Source organism: Abramis brama (assembly GCF_963993115.1).
Source record: "Abramis brama genome assembly, chromosome: 11".
NCBI classification, from domain to species: domain Eukaryota; kingdom Metazoa; phylum Chordata; class Actinopteri; order Cypriniformes; family Leuciscidae; genus Abramis; species Abramis brama.
The window spans coordinates 19623641-19650349 of NC_139973.1; the positions used below are offsets into that span (position 1 = coordinate 19623641).

At 38.2% G+C, this 26709-nt stretch overlaps 2 protein-coding genes across 5 annotated transcripts; both read left to right on the forward strand.

Annotated features, from left to right (window-relative positions):
* Positions 1-1513: 1513 nt before the first annotated feature.
* On the forward strand, positions 1514-12906 carry lrrc8db (leucine rich repeat containing 8 VRAC subunit Db). 3 transcript variants are annotated; one of them, XM_084128210.1, is made up of 3 exons: positions 1525-1623; positions 2035-2164; positions 5957-12906. In XM_084128210.1, the coding sequence occupies exon 3, from the start codon at positions 5959-5961 to the stop codon at positions 8482-8484; it is 2526 nt and encodes an 841-aa protein (XP_083984336.1). In that variant the 5' UTR covers positions 1525-1623; positions 2035-2164; positions 5957-5958; the 3' UTR covers positions 8485-12906. The 3 variants fall into 3 exon arrangements, with proteins under 3 accessions (XP_083984335.1, XP_083984336.1, XP_083984334.1); XM_084128208.1 differs by having other exon boundaries at positions 1536-1623; positions 1850-2164; XM_084128209.1 differs by lacking the exon at positions 2035-2164 and having other exon boundaries at positions 1514-1623.
* Positions 1520-26709, forward strand: znf326 (zinc finger protein 326). 2 transcript variants are annotated; one of them, XM_084128213.1, is made up of 12 exons: positions 1520-1791; positions 14764-14810; positions 14930-15002; positions 16325-16688; positions 16765-16930; positions 17076-17207; positions 17311-17392; positions 17727-17874; positions 17974-18073; positions 18258-18388; positions 26371-26456; positions 26561-26709. In XM_084128213.1, the coding sequence occupies exons 2-12, from the start codon at positions 14783-14785 to the stop codon at positions 26679-26681; spliced, it is 1431 nt and encodes a 476-aa protein (XP_083984339.1). In that variant the 5' UTR covers positions 1520-1791; positions 14764-14782; the 3' UTR covers positions 26682-26709. The 2 variants fall into 2 exon arrangements, with proteins under 2 accessions (XP_083984339.1, XP_083984340.1); XM_084128214.1 differs by lacking the exon at positions 1520-1791 and adding an exon at positions 13997-14092.

Below are 26709 nucleotides of genomic sequence, written 5' to 3' on the forward strand. Positions count from 1 at the left end.
GGACATTAAAGTAGCTTAAAAAACATTACTGGTGTGCATCTTGAGACAAAACAATGGCACTGACATATTTGAAGATATGTTAGTGCAAGTTGCTTTCAGTTAACACGGCTCAAACATGCATTTTAGTCTGGGACTAGGCTTAAGACTTGTCTGTGAAACTGGGCATTAAATTGTCATTTATAGACGAGTCATCAAAGCTAAAGCCAAGTCAGTCTTTCACAGTATAACAAGTAGTCTTTCACAGTAGCTGAAAAGGCAAGAGCTTGAGTGCCAAGAAACGTCCTCATACCCAGAATCTGCCTGCAGCACAAATTGGAATGTGGGATTCACCTTGTCACCCTCTGTTTCGATCAAACTCTAAGACTTAGATCTGTGAGGTTTTCTGATATCTGTCTTTTGTCTCCATCTGTGTGGACGCAGGTGCTTAGTCAAACAAAACATCCACAACCACCTGCACTTTAACGTTAAATATAACCCACACCAAAGGTTCATGTGGAAATTAAATACAACCGCTCAGCAGGACCTGGCTGCCCAGTGGGCTGGGGGAGGCAAAGTCTCTTTAATCTTATTTGCAACCATATGGTTCATTTGTAAAACATAAAGGATTTCATTTACATATAAACAACACAGAATGCATGCAAAGGCATGTATTTACCTGCATAAGGTGAGTTTTTCCCCTATTATTCTGGTGTCTGGTAATAACTAGGCTTTATATTCACTTCATGTTTACACTTTTTTAAATAATATAATTGTATATTTTAAATATTATCTGTTCTATGCATCTAAGGTGACAAACTCAAAAAGTATACAGAGTTTAACATTTAGCTGCCTGATATACCATAAACATTATGTTCAGCCACCTTTATTTTAGAACTATGCTTAATCTGTAACATAATCTCTGATGATCATTTTAATAATAATAATAATAATAATTAAAAAAAGTCTGTAATCTGCCACAAAAAATATGAAAATTATAAAAGGAGAAAAGGAGAATAATCCTATTATCTCTTCTCAAATTTTTTCTTACATGTTTTAGTACTGACTGTTTAATCAGTTTCAATCATTCAAACCAATTGCCCAAGTCACTATAACAAATAATATTAATAATAATAATAATAAGCCAAATAATAAGAACTTTCTGAGCGACAGCTTAATTTAGAATAAATGTACAGCCTTGTTGCCAATTTTGACATAGCCTATCGTTTTTGTTTTTTTTTAAAATATATTTTACATTTAATAAAGTGTCTACTTGTTTTATAACCTATAAAGTCCTATAGAAAATACACGAAAAATACAATCTTATGTCAGATTTACATAATAGGCTATAATTCACAGAATTTAACATTTTTCTGATGACCCAATTTTGTAACACTGTATTCGTGGAAAGTGACTTCAACCTTTAACAGTTCAAGTGTAACATACTGGGTTTGGTTGCTTAGTAACTTCAGAAAACCGGTCAGGTGTTTCGCGCGTAAATCCTCCCGTAAACTTTAGCTCCGCCCCCACACACTTCCTCTATTTGACAGCATATATGTGTTTATTACAGACATTTCTCATTCATATCGCACGCATGGACATAGTGCAAGCTTTGACGTTTTTTTAAAATGACAGCTTTGGTTTGAGGTATGTATCAGCCTGTGAATGTGTCTTTGTGTGGGGTTTAAATGTGACGGATATGCAGTGTAGAGAACTGGTGCAGACTGGTTGATTCTGCTGCTGTGCGCGCGGCACTGAATGTACCATAATAATGAGATGAGCGGGGACCCTTACATGTTCATTAAGCCCTCTCGGGTAAATGATTAGTAAATTGTCCTTTTGTACCGATACTTTTTCCGCTTTAACACAACAGTATCATCAGACATCCAAAGGTTTGAGCGGCGTTAATCTGCACAGAACCACGAAGACGTGACAGGACACCGGATTGCGTTCATAGGGAATATTTCCAGCCCGTCCCTGTAAATCGCGTTCTGTTCGCAGTTTACGTGTCATTGAAAATTAAAGCCATTGTCGTTTACATATCGTGACCCGGTATAGAAACATAATGGCGTGACGTCTCCCATGCGAACGGACAGTCACCATTACTGCAAGGACAAGTGGATGAAATGTTTCAGATTCTCAGGAATTAAAGTGGATGGATGACGTTTGATGACGTTTATATGAGACAGTAAGTATAAACGTTATGTTAAGCATACATTTCTGAAATATTAGTCGAGTATCTTGTCTTAAGGTTGTGTTAGTGAAGGTTGTCAGAGTAGTTCAGAGCACATAAAGCAAGATGTTTTGGACACTTTTGGATGAGACTCAACAAATTGTACAGTTGCACAGGCTAATATTACATTAAATGGATTTCAGGTCTCTTATAAGAAGTTACCATGCACAAACTCTACATAATACACATTACATAATTTGTTTTATTATATTGTAGACTACACTTATTTTTGCCAATTGCCAAAAGGTTATCCAGCAGGACTAGTGTGCTTGACACAGCACATGTTAAGTCAGTTTTAATTTAAAAAAGTGTGAATTTATCCTGTTTAGATTTACTAGTTTCTTTTGCTGTCTTTTTGAGACATATTTGTTGATATCAAATTGCCATATTTATGAGCAGAATATATTCATATTTTTTTAATGAACTTGATTCTATTCTAGATTAATTGATTTTGATTTCTTACACTTGACTTGGCAGATGTGAACATAATAGTCAATTTAAGTTTCAGCCTTTCATCCTTTTTTTCTACACATATGCATACACACTATGTTTGCTTCTATTTAATTACCACGTAAGCCTCTTTGGTGTGGGTCATATTTAGCGTTAAATACATTAAATACATAAGCTACACTATTGCACAACACTTTATTTTAACTCACTGAACTACAGCAACCTCTACGTGTGTTTGTATGTATATATATATATATATATATATATATATATATATATATATATATATATATATATATATACATATATATAGGTCATAAATGGTTACTCCAACATTGAAATTTGTAGGATGACATGAAAAGACATGATTGGTTAGTAGCATTGTCATTTAAAAAAAGCAAATGAAAATATCAGCAGCAGCCATGACCTAGTTCTGGGGTAAAAGCTCAGACGAAGGTTAAATAAGGCTAGCCGTTATGGTAATTGTGTTTTTGGTGGTTTAGGGTTGTGTTACCAAGGTGAGGTTAAAAACTGAGGCTTCTTATCACCATAGACTGGTAAAAATTAGTGAAAGCCCTCAATTAGAAATGCATTTCTGATTTATTAGTCCAAATCTATTGGCTCATCCAAAGTGATCCATACTGATTGGATAGTAATACAGAGTAATGTTATATTTTCAAGGAATGTTCTGAAATAAGGAATTATTTGACTATTTTCAAATAAGTAAATTAATTGTTATTTTGGCATATTTTGTTTTAGAAAACAATTAATTCATTTTCAGATGAAAGCATTTGTTTACCTCAAATTGTCTTTAAAAATGAAGTGAGTAATTTCTGTGCTGAATGAAATGGCAAATCGTTCCAAACAGGTTTACACTCCAACATATCATTGTTTGGACAAACAGGTTGTCTCATCCTGAACTCAGAATATTGGTTAATATAATCACAGCTGTTTTGTAGTTGCCACAGAGCCTTTAGCCTTATGCTTTTGGGAAGTCAACTTATAATAAGTAATTTATATTTAATTGTTGTGGTTAAGGTTAGAGTATGTAAAGTTCACTGGTGTGTTGAGCATGTTGAATGATGAGAGTAGTTAAGGAAATTGACAATTGCTTGTTGGATCTGTACCAGTGATAAGGATATATTACATTTCCTGTCTGAATGCAAGTATAGTGATGGCTACAATAGTCTGATATATAATCATAATAGTCTTATATATAATATATTACTGCATTTCTGCTGTGGAACAGAAAAGGCCTATTGTAGACTCTTCAAAAAACAAAAAAAATTAAAAAGAAGCAAAAAACAAAACAACAAGCCTTCTTAACTTCTCAGCTCATAGGGTTAGTGTGCATAACCTTCCAGCTGTAGATCTTGGGAACTGGTGTATAGCAACTTATTTTGGGTAAGCGGTGGGAAAAGCAATTCTCAGATGTTCTCTGAAGTCTTGTTGAGCCCTACTTTGCCAGTCTTTGAGCATTACATTTATTAGGTGACTCAATATTTTTCACAGTCTCGCTGGTGGCTGTGCTCTTAATTTCTACTTTATTTGATATATTTATAAGGATTGACTCTACAGATGTTCACACTTGTAAAATGACAAATCTGCCAAAATAGATCAACATGTTGGAATATCCAGCCAGAATTTGGGTTTTTTATTAGAATGCACTGTATCTCTATGCTGTCATGTAATATGCATCAGTACATAATTATGTTGTGCCTTTTGAGAAATCATGAGTGTTTTTGTTAACCCAAGGCAACACACGAAAGAAAGTAATAATTGTTGTTTACGGCAATCTGACTTGACTAAATAAGCGATTGTGTAATTGCACTAAATTAGAGACTAATTAGAGGAAAATACATGGTGTGGACTTATGCATTAACAGCTAACTGAAGCTTGGACTGGATTGCACCCCTTTAAAGATGTTCATCTGTGACACACACTGAATTTGCATGTTAATTGACTGAAATACAAAATAAAATGTATTTTAAACTTAAACATTTTTCTTATCCTTCTTAAATTCTTACATATTCCTTACAGTTGACATGTTGACATCAAAGCCTGTGTAAGGCTTGAACGAAAGATCTGTAGGACAGGCAAAGCCCAAGAACAAAGTGCTTGTGACTTGAATAGTTGGTGTGATGAATGGAAGGAATGTGATTGTCTTGTGAAGCAAGTCTAGACTTTGTTTTATTAGTAGACCATAGAGGCTGTAAATTAAGTGCTTAAAGCCTCATGGTAGAAAAATTAAAAGTTTTAAGTAATACTACATGTAATCTGATAACACTGTTTCAATGAGAATAACTCAATCATCCAGCAATGAATTCATCTTGCTCAAAACATTGACATTTATAATTTATTTAATAAATGCTTGATTAGCCAAGTGAAATACAAGTTAATTAATCATTATGACATTCAGCCAATTGTTTTTTGACAGTGAGAAGGTCATTTGGTTTTGCCTATTGGATGTTTATGGTTATGTCTTAGCAATGTGAAAGTCGAGCTCCACTCGTCAATATTACCCCTGCAAAATGCATGTATGTTAGAGCAGTCTTGCAACTTGATATTAAAGACAATATTGTCTTTGGCAAGACTCACCACTGCAGTACTATTGTCTTCATGCAGTACATTAAGGCTGATAATCTAATAAGGATGTCTAATGCTGTGCTTTAGTGCCTCAGCACTGATCAAGCTCTGTGCAGAGGAAAGTGATACAGGGCAGAGACACTAGGGTGTCTCCCCAAGCGATGGGACCATTTGTTATCTTTAGTGGTGTATTAGGCCACTCCTTATATTTGTACATTGATTTAATGGAATTTGAGATTGAGACTTATGTTTTGTCAAGCCTGTATTTCACATAGAAATGAGTGTAACATTGAGACACTTGATTTGTTTATTCAAGTCATTATTGTCTTAAAATGTCAAATCATTTGACCTCTTTGACAAAGCAAGAGTAGTTCAGTTTATAAAACATAATGTTGTGCGACTCCCCCAAAATTACATTTATTAATTAGCCTAATCCATGATATTTGTAAAAAATGTTTTTAATGACTCTTTTAAAATTATTTTGTATAAATTTTAATGTGTATACTTTTTAAATGTTTAATATGTGTATACTCACATTCAAAGTATTCAAAGCCACATTCTAAGAGTTTATAAAATGCTGATTTCATGTGTTTTTAACTAGATTTTTTAAAGATTTGCCATTCATGGAAAGGATTTGTCATTTTCATGGACACTCTTATTTGTCATTGATAATACTATTTACTAAATACTTGTTTTTATGTTTTCATGTAGGAATGTTTACCCTCACAGAAGTTGCCTCTCTAAATGACATCCAGCCAACTTATCGGATACTGAAACCATGGTGGGACGTCTTTATGGATTACCTGGGTGTGGTCATGCTTATGCTGGCCATATTTGCCGGGACCATGCAGTTAACCAAAGATCAGGTGGTTTGTCTTCCTGTTCTGGAATCGCTGGAGGACCGAACCCCTGTGCCCACGGAAAGGACACCAGAGAAAGCTCTTGGCTCAGGGACAGGAGGAGGCCATATGACATTAGCAGCTGCACCTATCGCAAGCAAAGAACAAACCGACAGTGTTGTCCAACACTTCCCACAGTCGTCTGCTGTCAGGCAACCTCAGCCTACGGGTTTACGAACAAATCTGGATTTTCAGCAGTATGTCTTTGTTAATCAGATGTGCTACCATGTTGCCCTCCCATGGTATTCAAAGTACTTTCCATATCTAGCTCTCATTCACACTATTGTTCTTATGGTAAGCAGTAACTTTTGGTTCAAGTATCCAAAGACCAGTTCCAAAATTGAGCATTTTGTGTCTATTTTGGGGAAGTGTTTTGAGTCCCCTTGGACAACCAAGGCATTGTCTGAGACAGCCTGTGAAGACTCAGAAGAGAATAAGCAGAGATTGACGGGAGCCTCCACATTACCAAAGCATTTTTCAACCAGCAGTGAAGAGGGAAGTCCAAATCAGTCCACACCCATGCTTGTAAAATCTAGTATTAAGTTTTCTGCAGAGAAGCCAGTCATCGAAGTTCCAAGCATGACTATACTTGATAAGAAAGATGGAGAGCAAGCTAAAGCACTTTTTGAGAAAGTGAGGAAATTCCGCACACATGTCGAAGATAGTGACTTGATCTACAAACTTTATGTTGCTCAGACTATAATTAAAACTGTCAAATTCATTCTGATTCTGTGTTACACCATGACCTTTGTCACCTCCATTAAATTCGACCATGATTGTGAGCCAGACATTAAGCATTTAACTGGATACTCCAAATTTAAGTGCACCCACAACATGGCTTTCATGTTGAAAAAGCTTCTCGTTAGTTACATTGTCCTCATTTTTGTTTATGGCTTGGTTTGCATTTACACTCTTTTTTGGCTGTTTAGACGGCCTCTTAAGGAGTATTCCTTTGAAAAAGTTCGAGAAGAAAGCAGTTTTAGTGACATCCCAGATGTGAAGAATGACTTTGCTTTCCTCCTTCACATGGTGGACCAGTATGACCAGTTGTACTCAAAACGTTTTGGTGTCTTTCTCTCAGAGGTAAGTGAGAACAAACTGCGGGAAATAAGCTTAAACCACGAGTGGACCTTTGAGAAACTACGGCAACACGTGACTCGTAATGCACAGGATAAGCTTGAGCTGCATCTTTTCATGCTCTCAGGTGTTCCTGATGTTGTCTTTGACCTGACTGATTTAGAGGTCCTGAAACTAGAACTCATCCCAGAGGCACGTATCACAGCAAAAATTTCCCAGATGATCAATCTCCATGAGTTGCACTTTTACCACTGCCCCGCCAAAGTCGAACAGACTGCATTCAGTTTCCTCCGCGATCACCTCCGGTGCCTTCACGTCAAGTTTACGGATGTAGCAGAAATTCCCACTTGGGTTTACATGCTGAAGAACCTGAGAGAGCTCTACTTGGTGGGAAACTTGAACTCCGAGAATAACAAAATGATAGGATTAGAGTCCCTCAGGGACTTGAGGCATCTAAAGATTCTACATCTGAAGAGCAACCTTACCAAGATCCCAACTAACATTACGGACTTATCACCCCACCTGATCAAACTTGTGGTTCACAACGATGGTACTAAACTCTTGGTGTTAAATAGCTTGAAAAAGATGATGAATCTTGCTGAGCTCGAGCTGCACAATTGTGAGCTGGAGAGGATACCGCATGCAATTTTTAGTTTGACCAACCTGCAGGAGTTGGACTTGAAATCGAACAATATCCGTACCATTGAAGAGGTCATCAGCTTCCAGCACCTCAAAAGGCTTAACTGCCTCAAACTGTGGCACAATAAAATAATTTCCATTCCATTGTCCATAAGTCACGTAAAAAACCTAGAGTTCCTCTATCTGTCACATAACAAACTTGAGACCTTGCCTACCACTCTATTCAATCTTCTCAAACTGAGATACCTGGATGTTAGTAACAACTCCATCGTAGTGATTCCTCCAGAGGTGGGGTTCCTCCAAAATCTACAGCACTTTGCCATCACAGGAAACAAGGTAGAAGTGGTGCCCAAGCAGCTGTTCAAATGCACAAAGTTGCGTAACCTATCCCTTGGACACAACTGCATCACGTCGCTACCAGAGAAAATCGGACAGTTGTTGCAGCTGACTCATCTTGAGCTGAAGGGGAACTGCCTGGATCGCCTACCCGCACAGCTTGGCCAGTGCCGACTCTTGCGCCGAAATGGTCTCATTGTGGAGGACCACCTTTTTGATTCACTGCCCCTAGAGGTCAAAGAGAGCATAAGTCAGGAAATCACTGCTACTTTTGCTAATGGGGTGTGATTGTGAATCGGGAAGAAATGTTTAGACCTAAAGCCTAGTCATGGTTTTCTAAGTGGAACGGAATTAGAGAGCTCAAGAGGCAATGTTTCAATATTTCTGTTTATTTTTTAAGGCTGCTTCTTCTTTCTTTCTTTTTTCTTTTTTTAATTGAAATAATTTTTATCCAGGACTGCTGGCATGAATGGATGTTCCAGGTGTAAAGAATGAGTCCAGTATCAAAGCTTATGTTAACATTTATTATAATTTTCTGCACAGGCCAAAACAAATTGCCAGTAAGCCAATATAAAACTTTTTGAACATTAACTACTGTATGCATAGTGCATAGAATTCTTAAGAATTATTCAAATCTTTGAGATTATTATGCCTGTTTGCATGGGTTTTTGTTCTTCTTCTTTATTAGGGGCCAAGCACTGAAAGTGCGTAGGCACCTCTTGAAATCGTTGGCGTTCTTCTTCTTCTTCTTCTTTTGTTTCTTCTTCTTCCATATTGAAGTCCATGGCAGCCCATAGAACCGCTTGCGGGAAAGATGAAATTTGGCACACTGATAGAGGACAGTCGGAACAGTCACCATAGCAAATTTGGAGTCTATAACTCAATCCCTCTAGTGCCACCAACTGTCCAAAGTTGCACTCATGTTTATGCTAATAACTTTTTAACCTTAATGGCTAGAAACAAAATTCTTCCCCCCTCTGATTCCTTGGCTGAAGCCGATTAAATTGCACCCTATGACGTCATTTTCCATCACGTAAATCCTTCCGCAATTTTGAATTTTTTGAAAAACATACTTTTTCGAACTCGTCTTAGACGGTTTCTCAGATTTTCACGAAAATGTAATCAGATCATCTTTAGACCATGCCGAGAAAAAATTATGGAATTCAAGTTGATTCGTCAAACTGTTCTCGAATACCGCACAAACAAATTTTACGTAGCGCTTGCAAAAACAGACTTAAGGCTGTATCTCCGCAATTCTTTATCGCATTCAGACCAAACTTGGTACAAGTCATCACAAGCATGACTTGGCTACATGCTGTGTTTCAGCACAGCGCCACCTACTGGTCCGGAGATATGAAAAATATTTTTGCTTATAACTTCTGAAAGATTTGTCCAAAAATCAAAGTGAGATTCAGGGCGTCATGCCGAGTCGACTGATATCCAATTTTCCCATATCGACCATTTTAGGTGTTGGCCATTTTGAATTTTGTACCAAAATGTTGTATTTTATGAACGCATTAACGTATCGTTACGAAACTCCGTATGGGTCATCAATACGATGAAGGAGCCTGAGAAGTTTCGAACCAAAGCCACCTAGTGGCAAAAAATATTTTTCAAATGTTTATAACTCTGGGTGTGGTTGACTTATTTTCACGGGAGTCATCTCCTTAGGTTCCTGAATCCTTTCCGAGTTCAGCGATACCAAACATGCTAGGTTTGGCGTTACTGTTTATGTAACGTTGTGATTGAGCGCTTAAAAAACATTTGCCAATATCTTCGAAACCGTTTGACAATCGAGACGAAACCACTGTAGGAAGTTCGAAAAATAGGTTGTTGGCTATACGCTAATGCCCAAATGACAAAATATCAATAGTAAGTGGAAAAAAATACAAACAAAATCAGGTGTGGGTCATTTTTTATGTATTTATACATATAAATATCTATAACTCCAAAACGAAATGAGATATTTTCACCAAATTTGACACATGTATGGGCTCACTCTGAAGACACATTCAGTGTTCATACACATTCAATTCAAAAATTTTGGGATTGTGCCTCTTGTTGGCGCTATTATAGAACAAAACAAGTAAATTGCCATTAATTACAATATAATATCATGATATTAAATGCTACACTTTACGAATACATTGTTGTCCCATTACGAAACACGGTATGTTTCTTCGGTATGTTCTGTTTCCCTGCCATGTTGGCATGTCTTATCGTCTTCTTGTGCTTGGCCCCGATAATTGCTGCTTGCAGCTATATTTATTATTATTTTTATTATTTGCCCATGTTACAGTGTAGATATAATTCAGATCTTTTTTTTTTCTGTTACTTTCCATTAGCATTTATGTTAATTGTTTTCACCAGCTGTTTCACACACAGTCTGCATCACATGCATTGTGCATTGTGGTGCCATTAACGATTGTATACATTGTTTGGAAGAACCCAGAACAACTGACATTTATTACAAAGTTAATCACAACTACAGTATTTGAGTATAAGTGGTAAAAGAGTCTACCTGGAATTCCTCAAAAATAAATTCTTATTTGAGTTTAGTGAAAAGTGCACTAAAGTAATTTAAGATGAGGACTGAATGTTTGCGTTGATACAAAATTATCATATCCATCTAGCTCGATCAAACTGTATATTTTATACTTTAGTTACAGTCTGTTTCATCGTTCTGTAATGAGTTTGTGTCCACCTATTCAATTACTATTAAACAAACTATTTTGAACTGTAATAACAGTGTTCAGCATTGAAAATGTATCGATGCTTTTGCAGCAACATGTAATTTGGATTTGATGATGTACAAACTAATGGTAATAATGTGCATTGCAATGCAAGTCTTGGCAACAAAATAGTCTTGTCCTGCTAACATCTTTTTATGTGGCTTAGAGAAGTAATGCATAAGTTACAGTGACCTCATTTGACTTGTGCATGTTTTGTATATAACACTATATTATGATGGGACAGACCTGTAATGTGTACACTGCATGGTCCTTGCTGCTCAGAAACTCCCAATAGACATATAGTTGTAAACATGCCCTGATATATATTCTAAAATCATATCTTAGTCAGTAAATGTGTACAACTACCATCTGCTTAACTGTTAGCCCTTACTGGCTAGTAAAACTAACGGAAATGCTTGCATTGTGTGAATCAGTGTTTTAAGTTACCTTGCAATTGACATTCTCTGTGCTGTGAATGCCCATGCAGTCAGCTTTTGAGATAAATGCACAAAAAGGTGACTTGTCAGATGTTAGTTACCGATATTCACTTCAGTGATTGGATTTCCTATCCTGAACCTTCGTTGATTTGTTAAAGTTTTCTTGATTGAAATGATTGAAACATGGTCAAGATATAAAGGGATAGTTCAATCAAAAATAAATATGGTCATCATTTACTCATCTTAATGTCCTTCCAGACAACCTATATGACTATTTATTCTGTGGAACATAAAAAGTAGTTGAAAGTTGTTTGGACCCTTTGAGTTGTTTCGACATGAGGGTAAATGATGACAGAATTTTTTTTTTTTTTTGGTAAACTATACCTTTAAGATAACAAGCTATTATAACTAAAATGGTTTCACTGTTGCATCCAAATATTCATTAACCATTTTCTACTTTTAAGCCATTGATTTGTGAAGAGGAGGTGCAACTACAGTATGTGCTCAATCTGTTGAAACAAAATTTATTGACGTACAAAATGTTGACAACAGATTAAGTGGTGTTTGCTTCAAGCCATTCAGTTGTTAATGAAAGATTTCAATTGATTTTAACATGAATTGAATAATTTGGAATAAAGTTAATTGTGTTTTCCTTATTTTAAAACCAAACCAAACCAAACCAAACCAAAAGGAGTTCAAAAGGACACAAACTTCACATTTTTATTTTTTGTCCTATTCACATTTCAAAGAAGACTTGTCCAGTTTTGTGGAATTATTCTTCCCACACTGTGTTATATTTGTCCCTCTGAAATGCTGCAGGGTCTGATCTGTAATTGGTATCTTTTTGACCCCTCAAGAATCTTCAGACTTGTTGATGTCTTGCCAGATGAGGCTTGAAAATCATTTTTGATACATGTGTGACTAACAATAATCATAACCACATGTGAATCTAAAGATGGGTTTCAATGTTTTGCGTGAGTTGAAATTAGATTACTTTGTAGGTTTTGTAAAATGTAACTATGTTGCACTGTTAAAATGGTTCTGTTTGATGTTTTGAATGAAAGATTGTTTTCATTTATGTAGAGATTTATGTATGTTCCATTTCTATAGCCTACAAAAAGGTTAACTTTGAAATACCTGATTTGTGTCCATTCAGGTACACTTATTGTTCATTCCAACTGAGTACCTATTTTCAGAATGAAGGCAATTTTGTTTTTATTTTTCAGAAGCTACTTTACGCTACTCTTCAGCCTTGAATGTAGCCTGATACTGCATCCCTTCATGGTTTAGCCTTTCTGTTTTTGATGGAAAGGAGAGTGAAGTTAGTCTGCTTTGCTCCTAATCAGAGATGTTTTGTTTTAAAGGACGTTCAATTTGCAACTTGCAATTTTTAATATAATAAATATATTGAAAATAAATACATTGGTGTATGTGCTGTTTGAAACATTTAAATTTGAATTACAGCTTAAAGAAAGTAAAACCCATATGTATACGAGGAGGTGAAGCCAAGACCCAAAGTTAAAACTTTCTAATAAATACAGGACCTCACTATCAAAACATACAGGAATGTTTTTTGTTGTTGTTTTTTTTGCCACAAATTCAGTTAGGTTTATCTTTGTGGGGGACTCTACATAGGCATAATGATTTTTATAATGTACACACTGTATATTCTATAAAACTTTTTGTATGTTTACCTTTTCAAATAAGCATAATTTTGGTTATTTATGGTAAGTCACCTACAGGTTAAACAAATACATGGTCTTGGACAATTCAGCCGAATCCTTGCACAGTCGTTAAGCTCCCTCTAGAGGTGAATAACAATAACGTCTTTGTTACAAACATTGTTTTGTTGCTCTTTGCAAAAAAAAACAATATTTGATAACAAGATGAATACTATTTTATATTATGATATATGAATTAATTCGTAACTATATTTATTCATGAATTATATTTTTGTGAATAATCTAGAAAGCAGAGGCTAATAGCCGACCACAACAGGGCGGAATTTGGTGGGCCTGAAGTTCTCGAATTGGTTATGTACCTTATAACAGCAATTCTCACATTTAACTGTTTTGTTACTCTGTGATGGGTGCAAATTATTGTGCATAGCTAGATGTAAAGGTGATGATACACAGGGCAACTTTGTGGGCAATGTTGACATCAATGGCCAACCAGATGAGACACAGGGCCTATGATCGATCTGAATTATCCAGATATAAATGTATTGCCCATTTTCAATGGGAATGTGCCCAAGCAAAAACCGCTCGGCAAGATTGCCCAGCAACATTGCTCAAAAAGTTGCCCTGTGTATCATCACCTTAAGAGTCATCCATATGGTCTTGTCACGTGGTAACAGTAACCTTTCACAGCGCTGCTCAGGTGTGATAACTGGAAACGTCCTGTATTTAATCATTTTATAGAGAATTATCTGGCAGTTTTACACTTATAAATTCTATTTTACCTTTATTATATTACAAGTCTGTATCAATCCGTGCATTTAGAAGATTAAATTGGCATGTTTTATAAAATGTCTTAGTGAGACTAAGACTAAAGCAGCAACGATTTAAATGAGGCAGTCTCAAATCTGTTTGTGAACGACAAGCGCCCTCTAGAGGAAGACATCGAAGTTGCCTGACACTGTTGTTTAGTTTGTTTCCAGGGGGAAATGATTTCAGTGACACCTGCTTTAATTTAGCGCAGTAGGACTGATTGACCCTCGTTTATGTGGTAAGTGTGCATTTGAAAATAACGTTGCTTTCGTTAAAAATAAAATAATTATAAATAATTGAAACGAAAGGATTCGTACGTTTTAAATTGGGACCGGGCTCAGTATTTACGGCAACTTGCACATGTATTTAGAACTTTAACTAAGTTATTTGTATTTAATTACTAAACGTGATGCCTTTGGTTTTCATAAGTAGGCTATAGCCTACTTACATGTTTGAGAAACTTTAGCAAAATAAGCCATTATTCAAAAAGTTTCAAATCGACTGTATGCCTGGAGTTGGCCAAGAAACACAATGTAACATTTCACACACACCACAAAACACATTCTGCTCAAATAGAAGTAATGGGGCAAAATGCATTGGCCAGTTTCAGTTGATCTGACAAGTAAATCTTTATCAGAGGACCCAAACACAAGGGCAAAATTCACACAAGGCCCATTCAAAATCTGAATCTTATGGAAGTTTCAGTGCGCAATCATTATTTATGAAAAAAAGGTAGAATGATTAAAAAAAACAAAACATTGAATTAAAAGCTTACATTTTGGAGGTAACACACTCCCCTGCTTAGGCTAATTGACAGTAGCAGTCAGCTAATATGCTATGTCTTCCTGCTGGTAATAATCTATATTTAAGCAGGGCTTTAATTATGACATTATGCAATCTGTTTTAAAGGACTTAAGATAAAGAAGATATGTTCCCGGCCTCAGCTGAAAATCCAGGTAATTACATAAATCTCTCACTCTTATGTTGCTATAATGTTATATGCAGCTGTCTCGTATTTATTGTTTCTGAATGAGGTACATTCTCGAATAATCACTTTCACTTGTCAAATGTCCAGGGAAATGCTACAGTCAGACATTATTTGGATCGTTTGCATCCTCTGAGTCCTTTGAGACCAATAGCTCTGACAGGTAAGAACTGTCAGAAGATCTTCCTTGTGCTTTTCTTAGCAGGCAATAGAAATCGCTTTCCTATACAAACTGTTGAAGATCTTTTTTAAAAAAAATGCTTAAATTATAAACAAGGTTTGAAAAACTGAATAAAATAAATAAATACAAAAAATTATATTGAAGTTGAAATTTTAAATTAAACATTTTAAATGTATATGTATATATATATATATATATATATATATATATATATATATATATATATATATATATATATATATATATATATATATATACAGTACAGGCCAAAAGTTTGGAAACATTACTATTTTTAATGTTTTTGAAAGAAGTTTCTTCTGCTCATCAAGCCTGCATTTATTTGATCAAAAATACAGAAAAAAACAGTAATATTGTGAAATATTATTACAACTTAAAATAATAGTTTTCTATTTGAATATACTTAAAAAAATTATTTATTCCTGTGATGCAAAGCTGAATTTTCAGCATCATTACTCCAGTCTTCAGTGTCGCATGTGACATCCAGTCTATCACATGATCCTTTAGAAATCATTCTAATATTCTGATTTATTATGAGTGTTGGAAACAGTTCTGCTGCCTAATATATTTGATGAATAAAAGGTTAAAAAGAACTGCATTTATTCAAAATAAAAAAATATTTTCTAATAATATAAATCTTTTTTACTATCACTTTTTTATTATCAATTTAACACATCCTTGCTGAATAAAAGTATTGATTTATTTAAAAAAAAGAAAGAAAAAAAATTACTGACCAGTAGTGTATATTGTTGTTACAAAAGATTTCTATTTTTAAAAAATTTGCTTCTTTTTTTTTTCTTTTTTCTTTTTTTTCTTTTCTTTTTATTCATCAAAGTATCCTAAAAAAGTATCACAGGTTATGAAAAAATATTAAGCAGCAGAACTGTTTCCAACTTTGATAATTAATCATCATATTAGAATGATTTCTAAAGGATCATGTGATAGACTGGAGTAATGATCCTGACAATTCAGCTTTGCATCACAGAAATAAATGATAATTTAAAGTATAATAAATTGAAAACCAATTATTTTAAATTGTAATAATATATCACAATATTACATTTTTTTTCTGTATTTTTTATCAAATAAATGCAGGCTTGATGAGCAGAAGAAACTTCTTTCAAAAACATTAAAAATAGTAATGTTTCCAAACTTTTGGCCTTGTGTGTGTATATATATATATATATATATATATATATATATATATATATATATATATATATATATATATATATATATATATATAAATGCATATTGTAATGTGCTACCATTTGTTTTGTCCTCAGATATGGTGCCTATGAGTCTTTTGAACAAAGGGCCTTGAGCACTGAAGATGCAGATAGCGTTTTTGATCATTCTAATGGAGGGTACAGTAACTCCTGTTCATCCACCTGGAATGCAGACCTCTTGTCAAACTGGGAAAGGCCCTATGCCATGTCTTCCCAGAGGTCCAGGTCTCCATTCTCAGACAGCAGCAGAGAGAGTCAATACTCCACTTCCAATCTCTCTGATTCCTCCAGCCTGTACTCTCCCTCACACTCTCGGCCTGCGCCAATTGGCTCACGGGGCAGAGACATGCACCCATACGTGGACAGAAACTACCGGGGAAGAGGTGCTGTTGTACCTGAGGCTGAAGGACAAGGTGTAAGGGTACGTCTGGTATCTAGTTTATCATTTAAACAAAATCAATGACATTTAGTGTTGAATTGTCTCTTCTCTTCTGCAGTGCTCAAGTCTGAGCCCATCTATTTGCATAGAGAGATACCACTCAACATCAGCTGCTCTATTGTTTCGAGGGACCAAGAGGAAGATGATGGAACCAGTGCCTCCTTGCAAGTTGGTTAAAAAAAAGAGGATTGTCAAAGCAGGTCCCAGCATCAGCAGCATTGTGGGTATGTGATGTGCTGCTTTAGACCAAACATGGTTTGGCAAAACAAAGTTTCCACTGCTAAATTGTTGCACGTTCTTTACTGTAATTTTCAAAAATGCTGCTCTGCATTGATGCTTATGATGCTTTACTTTGTTTACTTTTCTTAGGACCACACATTTCAAAGGTAAGAATCTACAATCAAAGGTGCATTATAGAATCAGTCCTGTGGTACTACAGTTTTTATTTTTCACAGGACCGTTGCTTTTCTTCCAATAGCAAGGAAACAACTGGAGAGCATGGTATATAACGGCTTTAATATTTTCATTGTTTATTATATTGGGGAAAAAAAGTTGTATCTAACACCACAATTGAATGCAAACATGGGTTAATATTTGTGTGTAGACCTTGGCAAAAAAGTTAGAACCAGAGAGAAGCGCAGAAGACGACGAGAGAAGAATCATGAAAAATATGGAGATAAGCACAGGTGAACACTGACATTTCTAGTGAGGCATCACTTGTGTTTTTAAACCGCATCTACATTCATTGGTTGTATATTAATTAAATTATTTAAATATATAAAAATATTTTTAAAAATATTTATTATTTGAGGTAGGAATTGAGAATTGCTGCTGTATTCCTTTTAGAGGCAGTGAAATGTTGAATTGTGACATCTGTAGAAAGGCTAAAGAATTTAAATTCACTTGTTAATACAAAATAGTTCAAATTGTACATTTACATTAGTAGTTGTACAAATACATTAAATGTCAAGGTAAATGCAAATTTATGTCAGCTTAGTGTTCACAGTGTGTTTTTTTTAGGTGGGCTTTTACATGTGCTTTTTGTAAATTCCACACGTTTGAAGACAAAGACATTGAGAAACACTTTGAAAGCACGTATCACAGAGAGACTCTTGACTATATAAGACGGCAAGCCAAATTTGATGACAAGGTCATCAATTTTTTGCATGTAAGACTTTTGAAATGTTCTTTTTTTAATTGTTTGAGGTTTTTGTATGGATTTGTATTATAGTTGTTGATGATCTTACCCTGTTTTAATATTGCACAGGATTGCATGGTTCACAAATTTCATAAAACTGTCTCTACTCTACACAAACTAAAGTTTTCCTGTGGACGAAGCAAAGATGAGTGGGTGAAAATAATGGAAGGTATGATGTAACGTTATAAATACGCATAATATGAAATTAATAAATACATTGTATTATATTGTTAAATACGGTATATTGCAACGCATACAGGTATTTTTCCCCACTTGATGGAAATAGGCTTTATTAGCCTACACAACTACAAAGATGATTATTAACACTTTATTCAAACTTCATAATCTTACAGGGGTGACAGAAGATGATTACATGAGAAGGATGGAGGTGGTTTACTGTGTTGCATGTGACAGTCACATTCCTGTGGTTTTCAGCTCTGTACAGCAACATCTTCATTCACTCACTCACCTCAAGAGCAAAATGGTAAGGTATCTCTGTTCTGTCTCTTCTAAATTTCCGAACCTTCATGTTTATTCATATATATGCATATACTGTTGTATTCGCCTCTTGTGTTTTTGACCCACTTGAGCTACCGTTTGCGCACCAATCCTCTGCATGCTTTCATTTAGTTTCAAAATGGATGTTATCAATCTAATGAAAAAAATAACATACACACACTCTTGGGCAGAAAAAAACAAACAAAAAAATCTTTTGATTTTGTTAACCACAAATTATTGTTCAGGAAATTAGCTAAATTTAAGCAAATCCACTACTTGGTGGATTGTGTGTGGAGTGATGAATCACAATGAAACACGAGTTGCATTATGATGTTCTAGAGCGATGTCTTCAAAAATCTGCTGAGAAATATTATAATAAATGCATCTCTACCACAGTAAAGCATGGAGGAAGAGGTGTCATTGTGTGGGGAGCCTTTTTAGCTGCTGGTATTGGTGAACTACTTCACTGTGAAAAGTCGTTCTGTTTCATTCTTACTGACCGCCAGAGGCAGTGTAAACACTATGGATTATCGCAGCACCAGCTAGATAGGTCGAGAGAATATACCAACAAAGTCACGTGGCGTGACGTATGCTGAGCCCTGGAGGGTTATGGCTACAGTAGCTCAGCACTCTACCTCTTTCGTTTTCTCGCCTGGTTGAGATAGGTTGTATTTGGTTGAGTGATTATTCGCGCTGTCAAGTGCAGCTTACAAGAGCAGCGAGATTCTTCCTCACAAGCTGTGACAGCGCGCGTCTACGCCATTTCAAAGGATTTGGATCAAATTTAAATTTCTATTTGAGTTATACTGCTTCATCGGTAACACTCTGTGCCTCTCGGTGCAATCTGGTGGCTTGTGTTTTTCCGCGCCTATGAGTTAACGGTCTCCCGTTGACATATCTACTCAGAGTGTTTTTTCCTCGGTTCAATCCGCCGGCCATTTTAGACACTTTCTCTTTTTCGTGAGATATTTGTTGGTATTACCTGTTGGTTCACCCGAGGTAATTGTTTTATTTTTATTAATTTTTCATCCCGCTTAACTTAAACTTACGGTGCTATCCGAGGGTGTTATTAGCGAGTAACTATGGCTCACAGCTCGATCGCCACTGGTATTCCACTGACTTGTAAGCTGTGCCCTAATCATCTTCTCCCTGATGACGGTCATGACATCTGCCCATCTTGTTTGGGTGTTCAACATCTGCGAGAGGCTCTCACGGACCCGTGCATGCCCTGCAGCCTTTTGCCTATGTTGGAACGACGGCTCCGTCTTGCCGAGTTAGACCCTAATTCAACAGTGAAACTTGGGCAGTTAGATGTAGCCCCTTCGCGCACTCGGAAGCGCAGGGCGTCGGCGGCAGCTGGTGCTCCCCTCCCATCTAAGAAGGCCAAATCGCGAGGTGATGAACATTCACATGTTGAGAAAAGTTCACTTTCTATGATGGTGTCGGTGCTTTCTTCAGAGATGGCAGAGCTGAAACGCCTGCTTCACTCACTTCAGCCGGTCACATCTGCTACACCTGTGAAGATGACACAGGAGGATGAGAATGTTCAGAATCAGGGAGCTGGGGAAGAGTCTCTTGATTCCCCTTGTTTTTCTCATCGTTCAGAGTTTGATGTGCTTTCTACAAGTGCTTCAGATTCCTTTTTTCATGATCATGGGGATACTATGGATGTTGCTGCACAACCATCACCTCAGGCTGTTTTCAGCAGTGGAGGGGTCTAGTGGGGGGTCAGTTCAGTCGTATGGACAAGCCCAGTCCTCCTCCGATGATACTTTGGCTGTGCTTCGAATGGCAGTTGCTCGTCTAGGACTTGATGAGTCACCTGTCCAATCTGCCCAAACAAATGTGTTTTTCAGACAGACCACACACAGCAAAATCCCCAGTGTTAAATTAACACTCTCAGTGTTTATTTGAGTCCACACTCAGAGTGTTATAAGTAACACTGAAGCAGTGATAGTTAATGAGATAATTAATCAATCAAATTAATTAATAAATAAAATCACCATAATGGTGACCATTTTTAAAATTAATTTTCTCCTTCAGTGATTCTGCTTATTGACATCAGGTGTCTTCAATAATGGTCAATCATCACACAATTAATCACTTAATTATCTCATTAACTTTAACACTGCTTCAGTGTTACTTATAACACTCTGAGTGTGTACTCATATAAACACTGAGCAGTGTTAATTTAACACTGGGGATTTTGCTGTGCAGCTGCAACTTCTTTTGCCATGCCACCATGTAAGGATTTTGTGGCTGAATTCTCAAATGCTCTCACTGGTTCTGGTCCACCTAAGCGGCGCTCAAAGATTGCTTGAACGCTAGCATCTATTGCTGAAGCAGATTCTATCGGGGTGGTCGTGCTCCGGAAATAGAGCAGCCTGTGGCAGCTTTGGTGGTGTCTCCTGATGAGGCTCTATGAGGGAATGTGCAATGTCCCAGTGCGCAATGCGGTAGTACGGATTCCTTGCTAAAAAAGATATATGAGTCTGTTGCCTACATTACTTGAGCAGAAAACACAATCTGCCAGTTACTTCTTGCTGCCACCAGTACGCTGGAACCTGCAAATGCGGATCCCTCTATTTCACAATTTCTGCAAACTGCTCTGTTGGCAACAGGCCATGTGACCCGCAAGCTGGGTAGTCTTACAGCCACGCTTCTGGCAGCCCGCTGCCAAGTGTGGCTTGCCCAAGCACGACTGCCGGAGGACTGTAAGAAAACCTTGAGAGATCTTCCATTTGTTCCCGGGCATCTTTTTGGTACAAATGTTCCGGAACTGTTGGAAAAGAGGGTAAAGCTGTCTGAAGCCACTCGTCAACTGACACAGGTGCAGCGCAACCCTACCTTTAGGATGCCAGCGGTTCAGACCCGACATCACTATGCCACTTCAGAGCAACGTTTCCGCCGGCACGCTACACCTCAGTCACAGCCCCCTCAAAGACCTTGTGTTCCTGAAGATGCGAGAGTTTTTCGCCCACCTCATTGACAGTTTCCAGGAGGACCCCGTCAGCGTCCCCCCGTGAACACTAAAAATCGCACACAGGCCGGCGGTCGATTGTTTTTCAATAGATCAACTGGAGTACTGGAGATCCAACACAGCAGACCCCTGGGTGTTGGCGACTCTGAGCAGGGGATATACTCTACAGTTTCGACGCCGGCCTCCCAGATTTTCAAGAATTGTTCCTACGATTGTCAGAGACGCGGTTCGCGCAGTGGCTCTCTCTCTGGAAATTTGTTCACTGTTAGAGAAGGGAGCCATAGAAAAAGTTCATCCCCTCGTTCAGGGAGATGGGTTCTATTCAACATATTTTCTTGTTCCGAAGAAGGACGGTGGTTTCCGCCCAATTCTCGATTTGAGGCTTCTGAATTTGTTCCTGAAGGTCCTTCCTTTTCGAATGCTGCGCACAGCCGATGTTCTTCGGTCTGTGACCGCAGACGATTGGTTTGTAAGTGTCGACCTGAAAGATGCATACTTTCACGTCCCAATTGCTGTACATCACAGAAAGTTTCTGCGTTTCAGTTTCCTGAATCAAGCTTACCAGTTCAAAGTGCTACCCTTCGGCCTTTCCCTTGCTCCTCGCGTCTTCACAAGGTGTGTGAGCGCAGCTCTGTCTCCTCTTTGGATGAGAGGTATGCGTATCCTTCCTTATTTGGACGACTGGCTTCTCTGTGCCCCAACAGAGCGGCAGGCTGTACAAGACTCCAGACTGCTTTTGAGACAGAAGCTGGGGTTTTCTGTGAACGAGAAAAAGAGCCGTCTGATTCCATCACGGACCACTACGTTCATAGGAATGACCCTGAATTCCTGTCTAATGTCTGCTTCCCTGTCTCAGGAACGTGTGACGAACATTCTGCAACTTTTGGCTCGCTTTCGCCCGGGGGTGTCTTTGCAGTACGAGGTGGTCTTACGACTGATAGGGATGTTAACAGCGGCTACAGTGGTGATCCCCCTGGGTTTACTCCACCTCAGACCACTCCAGTTATGGAACAACAGTTTGAGGCTAGATCCCACCAGGCATCGCCATCGACTGGTTATAATTTCTCACCATTGCATATGTGCGTTGAGACGGTGGAGACAGTTAGAGTTTCTGAAGGCAGGAGTGCCTCTGGGTGTTGTTCCCTCTCGTCGGGAGTTGGTCACGACAGACGCTTCTCTCACAGGATGGGGGGGCAACGTGGAATCGGAGGGGTATTTGCGGCCACTGGACACCGATCCAGGCCACAGAACATATCAACCTGCTGGAACTAAGGGCAGTGTTCTTGGCTCTAAAGTACTTCATGCCGGTTCTGGCAGGCCGCCATGTTCTCGTTCGGTCCGACAGTACCTCAACAGTGTTCCATCTGAACCACCAGGGCGGCACGAGATCCCGCAGGTCTCTACGGCTGACTCACGAGATCCTGACATGGTGTCAGCCACGACTCGCTTCACTGAGGGCAGCTCATATTCCAGGAGCGTGCAACCAGACAGCGGATGCTCTTTCCAGGGATCAAGTACATCCAGGGGAATGGAGGCTTCATCCAGATGTAGTGCAGGAGATCTGGCTACGATTTGGAAGAGCAGAGGTGGATCTTTTTGCTTCAGAGATGACCACCCACTGCCGATTATGGTTCACAAGGACAGAAGTGTCCAGCCCCCTGGGCCAGGATGCGCTGTCTCACAAATGGCCAAATTGCCTGCTATATGCGTTTCCACCTATTCCTCTGTTATGGGAGACGTTTCACAGGATCTCCCTGTGCAAGCACAGAGTGTTACTTGTGGCACCACGGTGGCCAGCCAGATCATGGTTTCCTTTGTTGCTGAGACTTCTGACAGGAAATCCATGGAAGCTTCCCCCCAGGAAGGACCTCCTCTCCCAGCTGGAGGCCAGTGTCTGGCACCCGGACCCGGCTCGTCTGCAGCTTTGGGTCTGGCCATTGGGCTAAATCCTTCCCTGGAGCGTTGTGACCCTGCTGTTATTCACACCATCTCTAATGCTAGGGCTTCTTCCACACAACAGATTTATGCTTCCCGTTGGAAGCTTTTTTCTGCATGGTGTGAGGAACAGGGGCTCGATCCTGCAACATGTGACATTCAGAGTATCTTAAGCTTTCTTCAACGTTTACTGGAGGAAGGAAAAGCAGCTTCCACGTTGAAAGTGTACGTAGCTGCGATTTCTGCATATCATGTTCCAGTTGGTGGCTCTTCTCTTGGCTCTCACAGTCTTGTTTGCAGTTTTCTGAAGGGCGCGCGGCGTCTGAACCCTGCTCGGAATCCTCATTTTCCTGTGTGGGATTTGTCACTCGTGCTTGCATTCCTGTGCTCACCCCAGTTTGAGCCCTTGCAAAGCATTGACATTAAATGGTTGTCCTTGAAGACTTCTTTTTTGTTAGCTATTGCTACTGCGAAACAAGTCAGTGAGTTGCATGCGCTGTCTGTTAGCGAACTGTGCTTGCGCTAGTTACTGGATGACTCCGGGGTGGTTCTACGACCCAATCCTTCTTTTCTTCCGAAGGTCCTTCTTCCTCAGTTCATAAATCAGCACATTGAACTGGTCTCTTTTCAGACTTCTTCAGGGTCTGATTCAAGTGCCCAACTTTTGTGTCCTGTTCGTGCCTTGAAGTGTTATTTGAACTCTACTGTTCAATTTAGACAGTCAGACCAGTTATTTGTCTGCTATGGTGGTGTGAAGAAAGATGCTCCAGTGTCGAAGCAGAGGTTGTCGAACTGGATAGTAGAGACCATTACGCTGGCTTACAAGGCAGCAGGGAGACCACTGCCCTGGGGACTAACTTGCCATTCCACTAGGGCCATCTCATCTTCATGGGCTGTTTTTAGAGGAGTTTTCCTGGTGGATATCTGCACTGCTGCTACCTGGGCTTCTCCATGCACGTTTGCCCGGTTTTATAAGGTCAACGTTGCTGCTCATAATGCCGTTAGTTCTGCGGTTCTTCTGGAGCAGCCTTAATTTCATCAGGTGGGTGGCATTCCTCATGACTATGTTGGTATGTGTCATCCATAGTGTTTACACTGCCTCTGGCAGTTAGTAAGAATGAAACAGAACGCTAGTTACGCATGTAACTGTGGTTCTGTGAATTCTGGATGACCGCCAGAGTTCTCAGTCACTCGGAATGCGCGAGAAAGCCATACCGAGGTAGAGTGCTGAGATACTGTAGCCTATAACCCTCCAGGGCTCAGCATACGTCACGCCACGTGAATTTAGGCGCTTTTCCATTACCAGTACCAGCTCAACTCGCCTCGGCTCGGCTCGGCTCGCTTTTCGCTCCGTTTTCCATTGTAGATAGTACCTCCACAATAGTACCTGGTCGTCATAGCGACGCCGCAGGAAACTGCCGTGACGCAATCTTCTACGCGACACACACCCGCTACCCACACACACAGGACAATGAAGGAAATCGCGTCTGGCGCGTGCAATGATGACACAGTGAATAGTGACGATTCTCTCTGACCAATCAGCAGTCTGCCGTGTTTTCATGTCACATTTTAGCATCGCCTCAGCTCGCTCAGAACCTCGCAGGAGGTGATACGAAAAAAAGTACCTGGAAGCAGGTACAGGTACAACTTTTACACAGTGGAAAACCAAACAAAGGTGAGCTAGTACTGTGTAGTGGAAAAGCGCTATTAGTTGGTATATTTTCTCGACCTATCTAGCTGGCGCTGCGATAATCCATAGTGTTTACACTGCCTCTGGCGGTCATCCAGAATTCACAGAACCACAGTTACATGCGTAACTAGCGTTTAATGCCTACATCAAGCAGTAAACTCAAAAAATCTCACATTAAACTCAAACAAACTGGGAGACATTTTTTTTATAGTTTAGAAAATGGTAATAAAATATGACAAGAACTCAGAGTTATCAAATCAGTTGATATTTAACTGGTTTTGGCATTCTTTCTGTTAGACTGTCTCACAAATGAATTAGGTTGAATAGCTGTCAGCTGTTAAATTAAATACACAATTAGATAATACCAGTTTAGGTCAACCAATTACCAAGCAATGGTTAATTTTGTTCAGTCTGTGGTGTAAAAAGGTCACATTAACAATTAAAGAAAAAAAACTTAAACCGTGGTCAGGTCAAAGTGTGAATCATTTTTGGTCCCAATTTTTTTATAAATTTTACTGCTAGTCCACTTAATGAAGAATTTTTGGGTATAATATGTCACAGTTTACTTTATTTTGCTATCCTCACTTACATAAATGAACTATAGTGTCCTGCACCCACTAGTAAAAACATATCAAAAGTTATATCTGGTGTCTGAAAATTTTTTGGTTTGACTGTATATTTGTATATTTATATTATTATTTTAATATATTTATTTATTTTAGAGCTGCACGATTCTGGTTAAATTGTGAATCACTTTTTTATTTATTTAAAATAGAGATCACGATTCTGAACATACAACTAAAAACGTAATTTACTAGAGGTTCTGACAAAATAGTAATTGCCGCAGTCTATTTTAAAAATATTTAATTTGAATGAATAATTAAATCGATTGTTTTAAAAAATAATTCAATGACTCACTCATAAACACTTCATCTGTTTAATTATTGGATGAATCAGATTTTTCTGTTTCTGCTCCATTCACAAGTAACATTGGTTTTGCTATGTTTCACAGAACTAAGATATGCTGTTGTTCTAGTGTTAGCTATAGTAACAGGACAGTTTTGAGTGTCATTGTTTGTCTTGAGCTGGTGTGCTATTGGTGGCTAACAACAAACATTTGCTTGTATACTGTTGTGCACTGTATGTTCTCTTTTTGTTCTCCTTGTCATTTGTTCGTCATCTTCACATTGTTTTGCGTATCATTATTTTGCTTCGCTTCAGTTATGATAAAGGGTCATCGACTCTTGCATTGCATGTTTGTGCATTTTGGGGCGGAGCAATGAAGTGAGGGGTGTGTTTGTTTGGGTTGTATATATTATAATAGCGTATATATCTTGTTTATCATGTTGTTCCCCCCTCAAAGGCTTACAAGGAGCAGTTAAAAAGAGACAGCGTGGTCACAGCCAAAGCCATAATAAATAATGATAATGTGAAAGTGTGCTATGAGAGGTACATGAAGGTAACAACATTTGTGGCATGTTGAAACACAAAATAAGGTTTTAATTTTTTTAAAGAATATTTGAAGTTATTTCTCTTCTCTTCTAATGTGACAGGGAGAAGATCCATTTGCAACAGATGCCAAAGACACAAGCTCTGATTCTCAGGACCCCGAGAGATCTGATGAAGCAGAGGAAGACGAAGAGAAGAGTGACTCATAAGAATGGATATAAGTAATGAATGGAGAAAAGAGGGAAAGGCTCGT